The 19,190-nt window shown below is 41.2% G+C and overlaps 1 protein-coding gene across 2 annotated transcripts in view; it reads right to left on the bottom strand.

The window, feature by feature from the left end:
• Positions 1 to 238: 238 nt before the first annotated feature.
• The window catches only part of LOC127433007 (protocadherin-1-like), a 304,687-nt gene continuing 285,735 nt past the window's right edge, over positions 239 to 19,190 (bottom strand). For both annotated transcript variants that reach the window (XM_051684592.1, XM_051684590.1), the window contains exon 5: positions 239 to 4,012. In XM_051684592.1, coding sequence (XP_051540552.1) covers positions 3,639 to 4,012 — 374 coding nt within the window. In that variant the 3' untranslated portion in view covers positions 239 to 3,638. The remainder of the gene's footprint in view (positions 4,013 to 19,190) is intronic.

The raw sequence follows: 19,190 nt of genomic DNA, 5'->3' as shown, positions 1-19,190 counted from the left end.
TAACTCCTTGGAAGCTTGTAGAGGAGACAATTAGGTTTGCCACACTATGATAAAATTTGGGGTTGCTTATGTTTGATCATTAATTTTGTGAGCTCAGTCTCACATTCAGTATTCTGTTCTATTAAATCCCTGTCAGTCTGGAGAAACCATAACCTTTTCTTCTCTCTCTGTTTACACAGGCATAGAGATTCAGAGTATGAGAGAAAAAACCCAATTGATTATGTCTTTGTCAGATCAATTTGCTTTATTAATGAAAAAGCTTTATGAAGAGATCACAGTCCTAGATTCATTCTTAAACAATGACTCACCAAGCAAATGTATTTCTTTTTTTTTTCTTCACTCATTTTATTACAAACTTTGCAAGGACTTATTACAAGGAATTTGTTTTCAACATGCGGAACAGAACGAAACAAAACACATGGAAATTAAACAAACAAGTCGGATCGGACAATCCACTGTTCACTATAAACATAAAAACTGATAAAGCCCTCGGTGACAGGAGCCAGTGAATGACTACGGTGCAGGCGTACAACGGCCACTTTCACACTGACTCAGCAAAAGATCAATCCATCCAAGGCAAGATGTGCACATCTCAATAAACACTTTACGATTTTTTTATGCCATCGACTTTTGTTGTAAGATTTAAAAAGCTTCACTTGCATGTACATAAAACTGTACAAAAACAGATCATCACAAGCATTTTAGTCCTATATAAATATAACCAACAATTAAGGATAACAAGTTTTGAACTCTCCTGCAAAAGACATACTTTCAAGGCAGCTGTCTTTAGTTTGGGGTGAACGGTGAGGATGAGTTTGTGCAGTGAACATCTATTTTGTTCTCAAGGAAAGGTTTCTGAACTGGCACTAACATCTCAGCAGGAACAGTAAACGGTTTCTACCAATTATCTTTGGAATTCATGCTCAACTTGTCGCCTGCTTGACACCACGCACAGGGGGATGTGGAGAGCTATGTACAAAACACTTTTTTTGAGAGATGTTTACCACAAACACCAGTTTTTGTTATTGTATGAAGAAAAGTCTCATTCTAGGGACAAAGAAAAGACTTATTCATTCATTATGGTCTTTTCACATCCATAAGTCCTCAGCTATAGAGACATCTAACAGCGAAAGAGCACACATCTAAACACCAGTTTTAAAAAACAACCACAAGAAGTGGACATTACTCAGTCTGTCCTCTGAGGGGCCCAGGAAACAAAACCAGTTATCCGGGCAAATGACTCAGAGTCTATAGCCTTAGAATTACAATGAATAAAAGAGCCAGACTCACAAATTCAAGATGAATTCAGTCTATAGCCTTAGAATTACAATGAATAAAAGAGCCAGACTCACAAATTCAAGATGAATTCAGAGAAGGCAAAACCTGCAATTCAGAGTATCTGTCTCAGGTTGGCATCAGAGTGCGGGAAGGTCAAAGCCTGCTTCACTCAGAGTTTGAATAGATGAAAGCCTTTAAGTGGTGGTAGAGTTTTGTGGTCATCTCTATCTTTTATCTGTGTTTAGTCAGGTCAGCGATCTCACACTTTTGCCTAGGCAGAGCTGAAGCTAAGTGCAGTCATGGCAAAGAGGAGGGGAATGTGAACTGGGCTAATCACACTGGATCATGACTCTCGCTGTTTTTGTTTTTTTAATCAGAGTTACTAAATGGCTTTGAAAACAGCATAATGTGCTTTCTTTCCTTAGGGTGGGATAATCATTCACCTTATTTAACCATAGCTATGGTAATTTCCATATGTTTTGGCCTTAATTATTCAGCACCAGGCGCTGAAGGCAGTCGCAATGAGGTAAGCGCAGTAAAAAGTTTGACTCTAAACAATTAAAGCCATATTTTCACTGATGGACCGGGATCTTATCCATGATCTGTTCTTTCTTTGGGGGCTGGAGTGTTCACATATGCCAGCTACACAACACTCAATACTCACCCTAATTAAGGAAATGCCCATCGCAGTATACCCCATTCACCCCCCTGCAGGCACAAACTCGCACTTGCCCAAGCTCTGGGATCTAGGCAGGTATTGTGCTGCAACAGGTGAGGAAAGATATCGAGCCGCTACACTTTGAGTTATGAAAATCTCCATTAGATATCTGGATCCTTGAGCACACTAGATAGTCATTGTCAAAATAGTCCCCCCAAAAATTCTCTCAAACATGGAGGGAGACAGCTAGAGCAGGTTAGATAGTCAACACAGTGTCAAAAAAAAAAAAAAAAAAAAAAAAAAATTATTAAACTAGAAGATATACCTAAACAATGGAGGACAGAACATTTATGTATAAAAAGGTGGTGAAAAATATAGACAAAATGTGGTACGCTAATGTAATATTTTATAACATTTGTATTTTTTTGATTGTGGAAAAAAAAACATGCACAATTGACATGCGAAAGACAAGACAGGATTATCAGTCTAATTTGTCCATTGTGATTGTTATATACAACAGTTTTAAGGCATTTATACATTTGTTGAATGTACAAAATGAAAATTGGACACAAAGATTTCCCTTTAAAATCAGTCATAAAAAACAAAACAAAAAACCAATGTAAACAATGATAGCAAGACCATGAATATGATTGTGGCAAAATGTATCCATTTGATGGAGGCTCTGCATGTTCATGGACTCTCAATCGCTATTTTTGTGGTAACCACCACTGTACTATGTGAGCTGAAGGCGTCTTTGCGAGCACCAGAGAGACTGCACTGTGGGAGTTCAGAAGTAATAGAAGATTCACAGTGCCAGAAAACACCAGTTGTGCATGTGCATTCTCATCTGTTGAATTGTGTGTCAATGTGCCAGAAGCCACACGTTACTTTGTGACAGTAGGTCTCCTGATGCACAAACACATGCACACACACTGGTATATGGTTAGCTCTGTCATGGTGTTTTTCGCTGTTAAACCCACCCTCCTCACCTAATACACACCCACACACATACACACAAACTAGACACTGTGTGGCCTAGACCGGCACGGCAAGGGTTACAGAGCACCAGTATTAGGAATGTGTCCCCTCCATTGCAGTTCTTTTATTCACCTTCCCATCTAAGCATTACACACATTTTGACCCTCAAAAGCAGCACACACATCAGGTGTTCAGGCTGGTTTAGATGTAACTTTTTTATTATTTTTCAAGTCAAGCCTGATATTAATATTCATATCTACATCATACAAATGTATTTACAGCGTTTTACATGTATAAAGACTGCACCCCTCTGAGGACAGGATCAAGTTAAGAGTGTTAGACACTCTATATGTGGCTCAAGACGCTTAACAGCATTATCTCCTGCCCATGGCACTACAGCACTCAGTAATGTATTTAAAGAACCCATCAACATTCTGCAGATTAGTGAAGCTAAAACTTGGTTAGTCACATCAAAGTATTTGTCAATTGTTTTTGATGGTATGTAAAAAAGAAAATAGATGGATTAATGAACGAATTCATAAATAAATAAAATAAATAAATCTCCTCTTCAACACATTTTTGATGACAAATAGTGTATTTTTCCACTATTAAATTGATATTTCATCCTGTCGCAGGTTCGATGTTCTTTTACAAACATCTCATTGCAAAACTGTGTCTCTGTAATTCTGATGTGCATCAATCGAAGATGGTGGGTGTGTTTATCTCACAGGTATATCTCCCTTTTCGAGGAGTGTTTGGAGGTGGGACTGGTGGGCGGGAACTCTGATGTCACACTCAGAGGCACCTCCTCCAGTTGGGCGTGGTCACTGGGGGTGTGGTCACTACTGGAGTAGGCACTACGAGAAGGTGGGAGGCGTGGCCTGTTCTCCTCTCCTCCAAGCCTCACACTCCCATTAGCCAGGCGTCCCAGGCTCCCCCTCTCCTGATAAGGCACAAACGTAGACATTTTGGGGGGGTTGCGTGTCTTGCGGACGGGTGAAGGCTGACCTGGCATCCAACAGGCATCTGAGTGACCCAGTTCGCTACACTCCTGACTGCAGTTTCCCGTCATGGCAACATCAGGCAATGAGCGAATATCTGTCAGAGAAAACAAACACAAAACAAGTCTTTAATGGCAGCAGTAATTGAAAAACAGCAAATCAAAACTTGTTACGCTTGAGTACATCTCTACTGGGTGAGTCAGTGAGACATTGCAATTCACCTAGCGTCAAATGCAAGCAACTAACAGGGAATACACAAAGAGCTACTGGTGGTTGCTATGCACTGTGGTGCAGTTGCTATGAGAGAGACAGTTGTTGCTATGCACAGTGCTGTTGTTATGCTCTGCATACTGGGATTTCTTCATGGTTTGTTCCTTCGAGTGATGTGAATTGAAATGGATTCTACACAGTTGTGTCCACAGGTATAACTGTTGATATGTTGATTGTTGGTTGCTTTGCGAGGGTTGCTAGGTGCAGTGCTACAACTGTTTGTGTATCTAGACATATTGAAGCTTAGGTGTCTAATGTTCCCTGGGCTCCAAATCCTCAATGTACACATCATTATTTATATATATATTCATGCACAAGCATGTCCACATTCAGTATCCTACATTAAAAACTAAATGAGACCTATGATGTTCCCTGAAGGAAAATTCAGTGTTAAGTCTTATTGATTGGCAGGTCTGAAATTAGTGAGCCTCTGATTGCTATTAATTATATAGGGCCAAGACCCAGTGACCCCATTCCAGGAGTGCCAGACGGAGAGACACTAAATTAACATGCACTTTCTGTGATCCACCTACCACATGCATTCTTTCTCCACCAGTTTTTGTAAAGACGAGGAGCCATTGTTCCCTTCTGTGTACCATGTTTATCACCCTTGTGCATCTACACGCACTGCCTCCCATGTTCCCGCTCTCTCCACTTTTAATTCTCTCCTCAGCTCCAAACTACTGCATCTTACAGAAAAAGGCCCTTAAATGTGCAAGAGATCTACAGATGGCAGCCCTGAGGCAGACGTCAGGGCCCAGGGGACGCACCTCCACTGGCCTTGAACATCCATGCAGCTTTAATGCACTCATTAAAAAGAGCTCTGCGAGGCTCCACAGGCACAACATAACTGACGGTTCTCTCCACAAGAAAACACCACGCTGACCCCACCGCGGAGAGCACGGCGCGCAAACTTATGCTTAAAAAAACTCCCAATAAGCAGGAGCCAGCATGGTCAATACATCAAAGAGGTCTGGAAGAGTGTAAAAGAGGGCGTTTACTGGAGGTGGAAAGAGGCTTTATATCTCACCAAGCAGAATAGATCAACTCTCGCCTCTGGAACAAACACATTAGAGTCCTGCAGTCCTGTTTGTGTGTGTGTGAGGGTTGGAGTGTGTGGGAGAAAGTGTGTGGTGAAGTCAGAGTGTAATTTAGAGTGTGTTAATGGCATATTGTGTGTGTGTGTGTGTGTGTGTGTGTGTGTGTGTGTGTGTGTGTGTGTGTGTTTGTGTGTGTAAGAGGAATAGCACAAGCTTAGGATTGGGAGCATGTGTGTTAGAGGTTTATTGTGTGAAAAACTGTAACCTTCATAAGAGTGGGAGCTTGTGTGCTAGATGGAGCTTATGTATATGTGTTTGCGTGGAGTATGTGTGTGTGTGCATGTGTGCAAGAGAGATACTGTGAGCTACAGATGGTGTGCATGAAAGGTGTGGTGTGTGTGTGTGTATGTGTGTGTGTGCGTGACCGAAGTGTGTGATATTCTTATTGCTCTACAAAGTGAGCGTTAGAAACAGTTTTTTACATTTATTATTCATTACTTACATCTCATTTCTTCCCATTTTTAAAATTATAAAATAAAAGCAAATCATCAGTTTACATATGGAAGTTTAATTAATGCTTCAGTAATTTTACCAGTAAACTAAGGAAAAACTGGAAATAAAGAGTGGATTCAGGATTAAGCATGTAAGCATGTTAAAGAGGAAATGAATAAAAATTTTTAACAAGTACAAATTGGCCCCATTTACTTTCTTAAAGCTGTGTGTAATTTATGTGCCACTAGTATCACCAAATGAAATTGTCAAAATAATCACGGTTCCCTATCTGTCACTCACTCGACATTGTGTCGATGTATTGACACTAGGGGTCACTCTTGGGAGCCAGAAACCCCTCTGATCTTTGAAAAAAGGCCAGTGGGAATTGGCGAGTGGAGTTTGCATACCACTCCCCTGAACATACGGGTATAAAAGGAGCTGGTATGCAACCACTCATTCAGATTTTCTCTTTGGAGCCGAACGGTCGATGCTCTCTGAGCTGAATTCCCACGGCTTTTCATTCACCTCTGCTGGATCTGACGGCGCATTTCAGCGGCTTCTCCCCCTCTGCACAGGTGCACTGCAGAGAACGCCCCTGGGCGCTTCGGCAGAAATAAAAGTGTATATTCTAAAAAGAGTATATTTCTCTAAAAGAGCAGCACACACGCAACATCTTTTTAAAGATGCCCTTCCGTTTGTGTGTTATTCCTGGTTACGGTCATTATCTCTCAACTTCTGACGGCCACGATCGCTGTCTTTTGTGTCTGGGCGCTGCCTACGCGGAGACATCGTTCGTGGATGGGTCATGTCCTCATTGCAAAAATATGACCATGGCAACGTTGCAGTTGCAGCTTGACTTCGTAAGAAAGCAAGCCACCCCAGCGGCTCCCCGCCTCGGTCCTTCTACCTACGGGTATGAGGCCAGCGCGGCTAGCACTGGGGGCGATTTGGGGACCTCAATGGGACCACCTCTGCCGGGTATCCCCCCACGGACCTCCCATTCCCCAGCATGCTCATTTGCCCCGATCGGGCTTCCGGATGAGTCCGCAGGCTCGTCTCAGGGCGAGTTCGACCTCTTGTTTGGAGTCTGCAAAGGTGATGAGCTCTCAAGAGCAGCATCGGAGAACAGGCTCGTCCAGTCGGATGCGGAAGCCTCAGCTGGGCTTCCCCCCTCAGGTACGGTCGCCCAGTCACAGGCTGACGTGGAGATGACAGACATGCTTTCCCGGGCAGCCGCGAGTGTTGGGCTAGAGTGGAACCCACCGCTCTCCCCTGAACCCTCGCGGCTCGATGATTGGTTCCTGGGCCTGCAGCACCGCTCACAGCCATGCCCCGCCCAAGTTCCTTTCTTCCCGGGAGTGCACGAGGAGCTGACAAGGTCGTGGGAGGCACCTTTTACTTCCTGGTCCTGATCTTTCAGCTCCCCCGCCCTCATTACCCTCGATGGTGGGGCGGCCAAGGGGTATTTGGTGATCCCCCCAGTGGATAAAGCACTCGCGGTGCACCTATGCCCGCAGAGCACTGCCACCTGGCGTGGGCGCCCGAAGCTCCCGTCCAGGGCCTGTAGGTTTACATCGTCCCTGACGGCCAAGGCCTACGGTGCCGCTGGACAAGCCGCCTCCGCCCTGCACACCATGGCTCTCCTGCAAGTCCACCAAGCCAAGGCGCTAAAAGAACTGCACTAGGGTAGTTCCACCCCGGGACTGATGCAGGAACTGCGCTCGCCGGCCGACCGACCTCGCCCTTCCACATCTTGATTCTACCTCGACACAGACCCTTCCTGCGGTTTGCGTTCGAGAGTCGGGTGTATCAGTACAAGGTCCTCCCTTTCGGCCTGTCCTTGTCCCCTCACGTCTTCATGAAGGTTGCAGAGGCAGCCCTTGCCCCGTTAAGGGAAGTGGGCATTAGCATCCTCAACTATCTCGATGACTGGCTAATCCTAGCTCACTCTCGGGATGTGATGTGTGCGCACAGGGACCTGGTGCTCACACACCTCAGCCGACTAGGGCTTCGGGTCAACTGGGAAAAGAGCAAGCTCCTGCCAGTTCAGAACATCTCTTTTCTCAGCTTGGAGTTGGTCGGCTGCGCCTCACGAACAAGCGTGCACAGTCAGTGCTGACCTGTTTGAAGGCGTTCAGACAGAAGACAGCGGTTCCACTGAAACTGTTTCAGAGGCTCCTGGGGCATATGGCATCCTCAGCGGTGGCCACACCACTCGGGTGTGGCTCCAGCACTGGCTCCAGACTCGAGGCCCGAGATGGGCATGGTGCCGCGGGACACATCGCGTGGCCATCACGCCGGTCTGTTGCCGCCTCTTCAGCCCTAGGACCGACCTCACATTTCTACAGGCAGGCATTCCCCTAGAGCTGGTCTCCAGGTGCGTCATGGTTACGACAGATGCCTCCAAAACAGGCTTGGGCGCTGTATGCAATGGGCACGCAGCCGCCGGCTCCTGGATGGGCCCACGGCTACGTTGGCACATCAACTGCCTCGAGTTGCTGGCGATTCTGCTAGCCCTGTGGAGGTTCCGTCCGTTGATCCAGGGCAAGAATGTGTTAGTTCGGACAGACAACACGGCAACGGTGGCATACATCAACTGTCAAGGCTGTTTACGCTCCCGTTGTATGTCACAACTCGCCTACTGTCTACTCCTCTGGAGTCAGCAGCACCTCAAGTCGCTGCGAGCCACTCACATCCCGGGCGACCTCAACACTGCACGACAGGTTACCCTCAGGGTAGAGTGGAGACTCCACCCTCAGGTGGTCCAGCTGATTTGGAGTCGATTCGGGCAGGCACAGTTAGACCTGTTCGCTTCCTGAGAATCCTCCCACTGCCCACTCTGGTACGCCCTGTCCGAGGCACCCCTCGGTATAGATGCGCTGGCACACAGCTGGCCCCCTGGACTATGCAAATATGCATTTCCCCCAGTGAGCCTACTTGCACAGACCCTGTGCAAGGTCAGGGAGGACGAGGAGCAGGTCGTCCTAGTATCACCCTACTGGCCCACCCAGACATGGTTCTCAGACCTCACGCTCCTCGCGACAGCCCCCCCCCCCCCGGCGTCCCTCTCAGGGATGGGGCACCATCTGGCACCTGCGACCAGACCTTGTCTCGGCTCCTCAACACAAAACCTGAATGAGTGGTTGCATACCAGCTCCTTTTATACCCGTATGTTTGGGGGAGTGGTATGCAAATACCACTTGCCAATTCCCATTGGCCTTTTTTCAAAGATCAGAGGTGTTTCGGGCTCCCAAGAGTGACCCCTAGTGTCACTACATCGACACAACATCTCGTTCCCTCCATCAGGGAACGGAGGTTATGAAAGTAACCAGGACGTTTTCAAACAGATTTCAGAAAACTACTACCCATCATCCATTGGTTGTACAAACACATAGTCCCACCCTAAACTTCCACCATTGGTTGAGCCAGTGTTGCTGTGTCATGCTGTTTACATGCATTGTGTTCATGGCTTTCTCTTTACTCCTGTATATCAGTCAGTAATGACATCCAGAGTTGTTGTAGTGTTTGTTTCCTTAACTTTCCATAATGACCTGCAGCGGAATTGCTCTACATTAGTGGGGTTTCTCTCTTAAGCAAAATTCTGGGATTCCCCCAATGTACTTTAGCGCATACACATGAACATGAGGCACAGTAGTCAATTATTTTAAGTGGTGTGTATAAATGGATATATTTTATAGTGTAGGTGCTTTTCCCTTTCCCCACTGTACTCCCAGAAATGCTGAATTCTTTCTGTTGTGTTGACTTGTTAATTGATATATGGCTCCATCCTATGGCATTAGTTTTCCAGTCTAATCCAAGCACATGTGCACTCTTCAAAAACCTGTAAGAAAGCCACTTATGCTTTTACATGACCATATAACTGCGTTCTTCGGGAGAAACCTGGGTGTTAAACCACTCTCTCTTTATCCCTTAAACGGCATAAGGAAAACTGCATTCTCATTCACATGACGTTTCAAAATGCTACTTTCTGCAAAAAATAATTTAATCTACATTTCTTTTCTGCTTCTCTGGAGGGAAAATGTATATTACCTAATAATATCAACCCAACATTTCACGATCCAACAAATCCAGAATCAAGTCCTACTGTCCGACATACATTATTTCCTGTTTCATTTGGAAATAGGTCACATTACAAAAGTTTAAATGCATTTTTACAACACCTCTGGTTGGAAAAACTGCATTTGAAACTCTGCAGTTAAAAAATGCAGATAAATGCACACATGGTACTGCACATTCTATATTAATGTGCCATGTTGCGACAATAAAGTCTGTCTGCAGACTTGCACTTGCACTCTGTGACTTGTACTCTCACTCACCTGCGTTTCCTCTGCAAGTGACGACACTTGCAATCGCCACCTGCAGTCTTGGCTATCTGCAACATCACTTTCAATCGACGCATAGGGACAGGTGTTGGATTCAGAAAATTTTGACTTTCAACAGCGTGCAATGTATGTATGATTTTTGTCAAAATATAATTATACTTTGTGTTTAGAATTTTCATTTTAAATATTCAATAATACAAAGTAAATATATTTCGATTTGTTTACATATGGTGGCTCTGTGTTAAAACATTATCTAATTTGGTTGTGGTATTATCTAACTAGCCAACCATGATATTGTTTCGAATAAACAAAATTATTTAACAACATGTAATATGTCTTGTCTTGTGTGTATTATATCGCTTCCACTTTGAAACCATTGTATAGTTTACCGCCCTGTTTAGCTTTACTTTCTCACAATGAAAACAGTGACAGTGTAGGTGGTATAGTGGTATTGTTGTCTTAATATCAAAGCTAAATATAATCGTAATGAAATTATAAATATAGTTGAAGTCAGAAGTTTACATACACCTTAGCCAAATACATTTAAACTCAGTTTTTCACAATTCCTGACATTTAATCATAGAAAACATTCCCTGTCTTAGGTCAGTTAGGATCACTACTTTATTTTAAGAATGTGAAATGTTAGAATAATTACAGAGAGAATTATTTATTTCAGCTTTTATTTCTTTCATTACATTCCCAGTGGGTCAGAAGTTTACATACACTTTGTTAGTATTTGGTATCATTGCCTTTGAATTGTTTAACTTGGGTCAATCATTTTGGGTAGCCTTCCACAAGTTATCATAATAAGTTGCCGGAATTATGGCCCATTCCTCCAGACAGAACTGGTGTAACTGAGTCAGGTTTGTAGGCTTTTCTTGCTCGTACATGCTTTTTCAGTTCTACCCGCAAATTTTCTATCGGATTAAGGTCAGGGCTTTGTGATGGCCACTCCAATACCTTGACTTTGTTGTCCTTCAGCAATTTTGCCACAACTTCGGAGGTTTGCTTGTATGCTTATGCATTGTTCATTTGGAAGACCCATTTGCGACCAAGCTTTAACTTCCTGGCTGATGTCTTGATTTGTTGCTTCAATATATCCACATAATTTTCCTTCCTCATAATGCCATTTATTTTGTGAAGTGCACCAATCCCTCCTGCAGCAAAGCACCCCCACAACATGATGCTGCCACCCCAATGCTTCACAGTTGGGATGGTGTTCTTCGGCTTGCAAGCCTCACCCTTTTTCCTCCAAACATAACGATGGTCATTATGGCCAAACAGTTACATTTTTGTTTCATTAGACCAGAGGACATTTCTCCAAAAAGTAAGATCTTTGTGGATTTTTTTTTTTTTCTGAGGTCTTGGTGGATTTCTTTTGATTTTCCCATGATGTCAAGCAAAGAGGCACTGCGTTTGAAGGTAGGCCTTAAAATATATCCACAGGTACACCTCCAATTCAGTACACCTCCTACCACAAGCTAATTGGCTAAAGGCTTGACATCATTTTCTGGAATTTTATATAGTCAATAGAATGATATAGTCAATTAAAAGTGAAACAATCTGCCTGTAAACAACTGTTGTAAAAATTACTCTTGTCATGCACAAAGCAGATGTCCTAAACAACTTGCCAAAAGTATAGTTTGCTAATATGAAATCTGTGGAGTGGTTAAAAAATTTGTTTGAATGACTTCAACCTAAGTGCATGTGAACTTCTGACTTCAACTGTAAATAAACATCGTGCTGCTTGCTTGCCGTATAGATGTGGTGCATAAGCGCCATCCTAATGTCAAGAACATGAAAAGTTACAATATATTGTACACATATCAGTTTAGACAGTAGTGTGATTTTAGCAAACCTTTGGTCTCTTCTTTCCATTCTTACAAATGCACCAATCGATATTATTAGTTAGCATAAACCCAGTGGTACCACAGCGCACCGCATGTTACAGGATGTACCATTGTGCCTTATGACCTGCTCTGAAGCCAACCACACTCAAAAGAATTCAGCAATGCTGGGAAGACCATTTAAAAAAGGCAGCTGTTTTCAAAGGTAGATTCATTACCCTATATTACTGTTACTGTAGATGACTATTGTGCACAAACATATTCATTCATATTTTTCTTTTAAAAAGCATTAAAAATTAACTAAGAATTATATTAAATTAGGCTATTTAAACTTAATTATGTCATTATCTGGCTTTTATGTGAATGGATTAGCATTGTTTTTCCTGATTTGCGCACTGTGCTTAATCTACAGGTAAAAGATTATGTCGTTGCCATTTGGCCTGCAGAACTGAGACTCTATTGCCCTAATTGCAGCAAATCTGTTCTTAGAAGATATGTAATGGAAGCTCACCTACAAATACGCTTACCATCAAATGAACCCCCACCCCCCCCACCCCACCCAACCTCTTTCAAGCACACTTATTGCACAGTCTTGTATAACGACACATGCACTAGCTCCACTGGCTGTACAACCACATCTGCAGTGGCTCCTCTGTCCTGTACAACCACATCTGCAGTGGCTCCTCTGTCCTGTACAACCACATCTGCAGTGGCTCCTCTGCCCTCTTCAACCACATCTGCAGTGGCTCCTCTGCCCTCTTCAACCACATCTGCAGTGGCTCCTCTGCACTCTACAACCACAGGTACACAGTCCTCATTCACAACTTCAGAGAGCCAAAAAGTAATGAAATGCCCACACGGTTCAGTTACTGTGCTAAAAAAGATCTTGGACACTCACATTAACAGAAAACATACTGACCATTCAAAATATATAACAATGCAATCAATATCTTTCCAGTGTGTGTATTGACTCATCAAATGGAGTGTCAGCAGTTCAGAGAAGTGGCCATGGTTTTTCTTCCCAGTTCATGTGCAGAGGAAAACATGGGGCAAAGCTCAATATGTTAGGTGTGAGTTGGATGAGTGTCTGCAATACCAGCTGCTTGCTCACCAGGTGGATACAAGTTTAGTCTCTGGAACACCAACTGGACTATTGTTGTGAAATGGCATCTGAGGTGTTCCTGGAACTGAGTGTCCTTGATGAAATGTGAAGCTCAAATTCTTTGGAGAAGCCAAAAAGGTAGTTTGTTTGAAGAGTCAAAAAGCAGACAGCTCATGTCCTGTTTTCAGTGTTGGTGTCATTTGGTGACTCTCAAAAGCAGATCACCCTATCCACACACTAACCCATTCTTCATCACTACAGTCGCCCTGGGAGAGTCGTTACATACAATTCCACTGTTGGCACTTGGCACCGCCCCTGTGCAAAACCTAGAATGTCCTGCCCTCACAAAAAGATTGCCAAATGGCACTTATTCCAAAGCAATAAAACAATATTCATAACAGAGAAATCTTCTGAAATAAGTGACACCTCAGTTCCACAACACTCAAATGAGCATGTCTACACTCCCCCAACTGACCTTCAACACACTGTGGAATATGTATATAATAATAAGAAAATTCCAGCTAATCTCCCAGAAGTTACCAAATCGAAGGCATCAACTGGGATTCCATCAAGTTTTCTTCCAGTGGTTGTCACTATGGACAGTGTCATTAATGGTAAGTTCAATACTCAGTTTTTAAATAAATTTGAAAAGAAATAGCTCAGAATTAACAAAAATTTAAATCATTATCATTCATTGATATGTTATTTTCATAACTATTCTTTTTAGATGTCTCTACATACACCAGAAGATGCCGGGTGTAATGTGATATACAGGTACCAGGAATGGCAGGATGGTCTTCACAATTTCGATGATTATGTGCTTCTGACTCTTGAACTTTATCTATAACTAAGACACAGTTTACAGGTTTGTTTTTATTGGAGAGTGTTTTATGATACCTGGACCTATCAAAAAATTAAGCCATTCAACTCAATCTCCATCCCATTATGCCTACTCCAGAATCATGTATCATTTTCCAGGGCCATAGACACTTTGGAGGGCCTCCGGGCAGTGAAATACCCCAATAGAGATGCCATTCTTCATGGGTACTGCCTTTTTGAAGCCTTGACAGACAATGACTACATATTTTCTTGTGTTAACTGTGGTTACATCTACCTGTGTTAATCATGGACTTGCACAAGAAGGGTGTTTTTAGCATATCAGGTAAGATATGTTTGCTTTATTATAATAACGTGAAACACAAAAGGGAAGGTAAACCTTTCTGTAATACTACTATACTTTTTATTACACTGTCAGTGACCTTAAAGAGTCACCACCCGAATTTAAAGGGGAAGTCAACATTGAAGAGTTCTGGCAATCAGTAAATCTTGAGATGATTGCTTTTGGGTTTGCTCCCAGTAAGTGACTGCTTATTTGACCTAAGAATAAATTTCACTTTATCTCTCTTTATTTATTTGTTTATTTTTATTTATTTTTTCTTCCTGGAATCTGTATATTTATGTGTTTTTCTTAGTGTGCATATAGTGTAGACTTCTACATGTGTTTAGTACCAAAAATCCATTTGTTTGGAACCTAGTTATGAAAGGTGGGTTCCATGAAAAAAACACAAGGATGGGTCACATCAATACACTCAATACAGAATATGCAAAAGTTGTAACTGAAAAGAGTGCATCGACTGAAGCTCAACTCATGAATGTGTCAGAGGATTGTCTTCTGGATGAGTTGATGAAGCAGAAGGTATAAATCTTGATAAAAGTTGTCTACATTTGAATCATGTCCATTTTTACTAAGGCAAAACTAATTTACTATAAAAATCAGGTTGGTGTTGTCCAAAAACACTGCAAGGCCTGTAATGTGGACTCTAAGGGCTCCCGCATAGGGTCTGATTTCACGATTAAGAACAGAGATGCAGAACAGGCAGTTATTTGACAAAATGTTCTAGAAAATCAGGAGTGCATCAGGTGGGAGTAATAATATTATATTTTAATGAAATAATAACAATTGAGAAGTATTTTTTTTTTTTTTTTTTTTTTTCATGTTTTTATATTATTTTTGAATGCCTTTTCCAGGTGGGTGGTCAGTTGTCCTGTGACCACATGGTGTGGTATATAGCATAAAGTTCAATTTGAGAGCAAAGAGTCCCAGAGATTTTGCAGACCTACTTTTGTTGTGGAAGCACTTACCTAACGTGAGTATATCTGACTTTGTACAAGGCTTTGCCACACATGGAAATTTGCATGTACCTACAGCAATTCTATTTAAACCACATGAAGGAAGATTAGCTCAACACCAGAAAACATAAACTCAGCAAAGCAGGGCAAGCTAAAGGTGTCCCTTCCTTGGTTGTTTGAGAAGACAGAAAATTTGAATTCCAAAGGCCATCCCATCACTGGATCCTCTGACCACTATGTCTTATATGATAAACTGCATGAATCTAACACAAAATAACCCCAGGATGTACTCAGAAGAATCAGTATGGTCCCAGAACTACAGGGTTGGATGAATAGTCAGGTTGCAGAGCAGTTTTTTGCAAGCTTGCGGAAGAACAACTATTTTCTCAATAACATGGCAGCTTTGTGCTAATACTGTTTTTTTTTTGTTTTTTTTTTCTTAACAAATGCAGAAGAGTGTGGACCTCAATGTGAAGCATTGAAAAAGTGTGAAAATGTTTCGGCCTGTCGAGCATCATGGACTTTGAGATACCATCTAACTCAAATAGAACTGGTTAGTTTCATAGAATTTTGAGAGGACATTGAGAGACCAGGGGATGAATTGATCATCTGAACAGTGAAGGCAGTCCTGAACTGTGCTGACTTTTGGACATTGGGCTTGAACAGAGACATGGAGTCCACTGTGAGATCATGGCTGTTTTAGAGTAAAGGAGTAAAACATTATAATTATATAACCTCAATTACAAAAAAGTTGGGACAGTATGAAAAATGCTAATAAATACAAAAAGGAGTGATTTGTAAATTATATTCACCTTTGCTATATTGAAAGCACTACAATTAAACATTATATGATGTTTTACCTTGTGAATTTCATTGTTTTTCAAATCAGATGATTGCAACACACTCCAAAAAAGTTGGTCGAGTGTTTACAACTGTGAAACATCACCATTTCTACTAATAACACTTATTCAGCATTTAGGCATTGAAGACACAAGTTTTTTTAAGTTTAAAAAGTGGAATTTCCCCCGTTTATCCATTATGCAGATCTTCAGCTGCACAGTTGTATGGGGACTTCATTGCCATATTGTGCGCTTCATAATGCACCACACATTCTCAGTTGGAGATGGTCAGAACTGAAGGCAGGCCAATCTAGCACCTGCACTCTCTGCTTATTCAGCCAGTATGTGGTTTGAAGTTGTCCTGCTGAAATTCCGGGACCTCCCTAGAAAAGACGGTGCTGGATGGCCATATATGCTGCTCCAAAATTTGTACATTTCTGTCTGCATTAATGGTGCCCTCACAGATGTGCGAGTTACCCATGCCATGGGCACTGACACACCCCTGGCCCATACAGACATTGGCTTTTGAAACTGACGCTGATAACAGCTTGGATGGCACTTTTCCTCTTTGGCCTGGAGAACACGATGGCTGTGTTTTTCAAAAACTATTTGAAATGTGGACTCATCGGACCAAAAAACATGGTTCCACTGTTCTACTTTCCATCTAAGATGAGACTGAGCCCTGAGAAGTCGGCAGCGCTTCTGGACAGTGTTGATGTAGGGCTTCTTGGGGATCATTGTTCTCAAAGTGCTGGATTATTTGCTGAAGCCTCTGTTGGCAAATTAATGATCCTTGCTCTTAAAGGACAAGGTTGTTTTTGGAGGCTTCTTATATACTGACACGATTGCCTCACCTGTTTAACATCTCCTGTTTCACATTGCCTTGTTATTTTAACTCGTCAAATTGTTTTTAGTGTTAAAATGCCCCTGTCTCAACTTTTTTGGAGTGTGTTGCAATCATCTGATTTGAAATTACTGTACATAAAAAAAAAAAAAAAAAAAAAAAAAATATATATATATATATATATATATAAATTCACAAGGTAAAACATAATTTAATGTTTAGTTGTAGTGCATTTAATATAGCAAAGGGTGAATATAATTTACAAATCACACCTTTTTGTTTTTATTAGCATTTTTCATACTGTCCCAACTTTTTCAAAATTGGGGTTGAATATAAATAAATGGTACCTTTGAACTACCGTTCAAAAGTTTAGGGTCACTTACTCATTCTTTATTTTTTGTATTTTTGTTCACATTTTAGAATAATAGAAAAGTCATCACAACTATGGAATAATAGAAATGGAAATATGGGAATTATGTTATGACTAAAAAAAATCCAAAATAAATCAAAACTATGTTATATTCTAGCATCTTCAAAGTGGCCACACTGCCTAGAAATGTACTCTTGGCATTTTCTCAACCAACTTCTTGAGGTATAACCCTGGGATGCTTTTTAAACAGTATTGAAGGAGTTCTCATCTATATGCTGGGCACTTAGCGGCTGCTTTTCTTAATTATTCAGTCCAAGTCATCCATTTAAAAAAATTTTTTTTTTTTTTTTTTTTTTTTATAAAATTTTTCGTTTTGTAATTAAATAAATGTATATGTTGGCACAATTATATTTTTGTCTACAAAATTAATTTCAAACATTTAAGCATACACCTTCTGATCAAAAGATTTTCAAGATCATGAGAAACATTTCTGTCAAGTGACCCCTAACTTTTGAACGGTAGTGTATATGTGTGTGTGTGTGTGTGTGTAATAAAATAAAATAAAAAAAAATATATATATTTTTTTAGATGGGAAACGGTTGCTTTCAGTTGATTGAAAGCATTACACAGTCAAAGGTACCATTTATTTATTTATTTGTTTACTTATTTATTTATGCTATAAATACATTTTGAGTTTTAGTAAATCTTTGTATGAAAACCTTCTACACACAATATCCTGCAGGGGAAGAACATTTACATAGTTTACATTTTTGTTGTACCGACATGGCTGTCCCCAAACAACTGTGATCCATTTTTGAATCTACCTGTAATGGTACACTGTACCATTCTCTGTTTTGCTCACAGTTCAGATGTTATCTAATGTAACCTTTCTGTACCACAACAGGATGATGTTCATTTGGAAGATGCAATTGTGATTCCGGTGTGGACACCAGGACACTACCAGTTGTGTGTACATAGTCACACTGCATTGAGTGATTAAAAATGTGTTCTCTTGTCAAGGCTATAGTACTTTGATTTTAGTGTTTACAAAGCCGCAGTAAGTACCAAATTTCTGGAAAATATTTTCAAATAGCGCTTTTTTTCTCTTTCATACGCATCTGTAATTGTGTTGTGCTTTTTTCAAGAAATGTGAAAATATGAAAATATGAATGTTAAATATTTCTAATGTAATCTAATGAAAACCAGTACTGCATGTCTTCCTTAGGTTTTGAAGCCAGCCCAGAGAGAAATTCTGTTTCTAGATTCAAAATGTTCTGAGACACCACTTGGATTTGGTGCCCAGAGATACAAAGCTCTGTTGAGGTCTTTAGATAAAATAGTATTAAATGCGTGTTGCGCTTTTGTTCAGAGATGGTCACATTCTTATGACCTGTCTCTACTCTGCAAGTTCTTATTTGTGTGCAAAATCTTGTTTCAGGAATTGATTAGTTGTTTTTTTCTTTGATTACATGCATGAAGTTTTGTTCTATCCTATAGCAGGTTTCTCAGACCTTTTAGCACCAACAGGGAACCCCTCTTAGATTTAAACACCTGTGTGTCATCATTTGTAAGCCACAACTTATGGTCTGAGAAGTCTGTAAATGCCTGTGTTCTGTTGTTCAGAGATGGTCACATTCTTTTGATCTGTCTCTAGAAGTTCATAGTGTTTCACAGATTATTCAGTTGTTGTTTGCTTATTTTATGCATGAAGGTTTGTTCTTGTTCTCCTGTTCTAGAGCAGGTTTCTCGGAGGTTACTGAGAGCACCAGGGGCTCCCTATCTGATTTAAGATCTTGTTGTCATCACTTTGAAGTTGTATGTGTATGTGGTCGCCAGCCCCAACAACAACTAATTTTATGGACCCCCTGGCTCTCTGTTACAGACCTCAGTTTGAGAAACACTGTTCCAGAGATTTAAGTGTGCATAAAGTTTATTATTATACATCAAAACTACAGCAAATGCAAATATTGTAACTGTTTAAAATAATGAAAAAATAGT

This window comes from Myxocyprinus asiaticus, chromosome 42, assembly GCF_019703515.2.
Source record: "Myxocyprinus asiaticus isolate MX2 ecotype Aquarium Trade chromosome 42, UBuf_Myxa_2, whole genome shotgun sequence".
Taxonomy (NCBI): domain Eukaryota; kingdom Metazoa; phylum Chordata; class Actinopteri; order Cypriniformes; family Catostomidae; genus Myxocyprinus; species Myxocyprinus asiaticus.
Note: the sequence above shows the minus strand (reverse complement) of the source record. Positions and strands in the feature narration are given on the sequence as shown.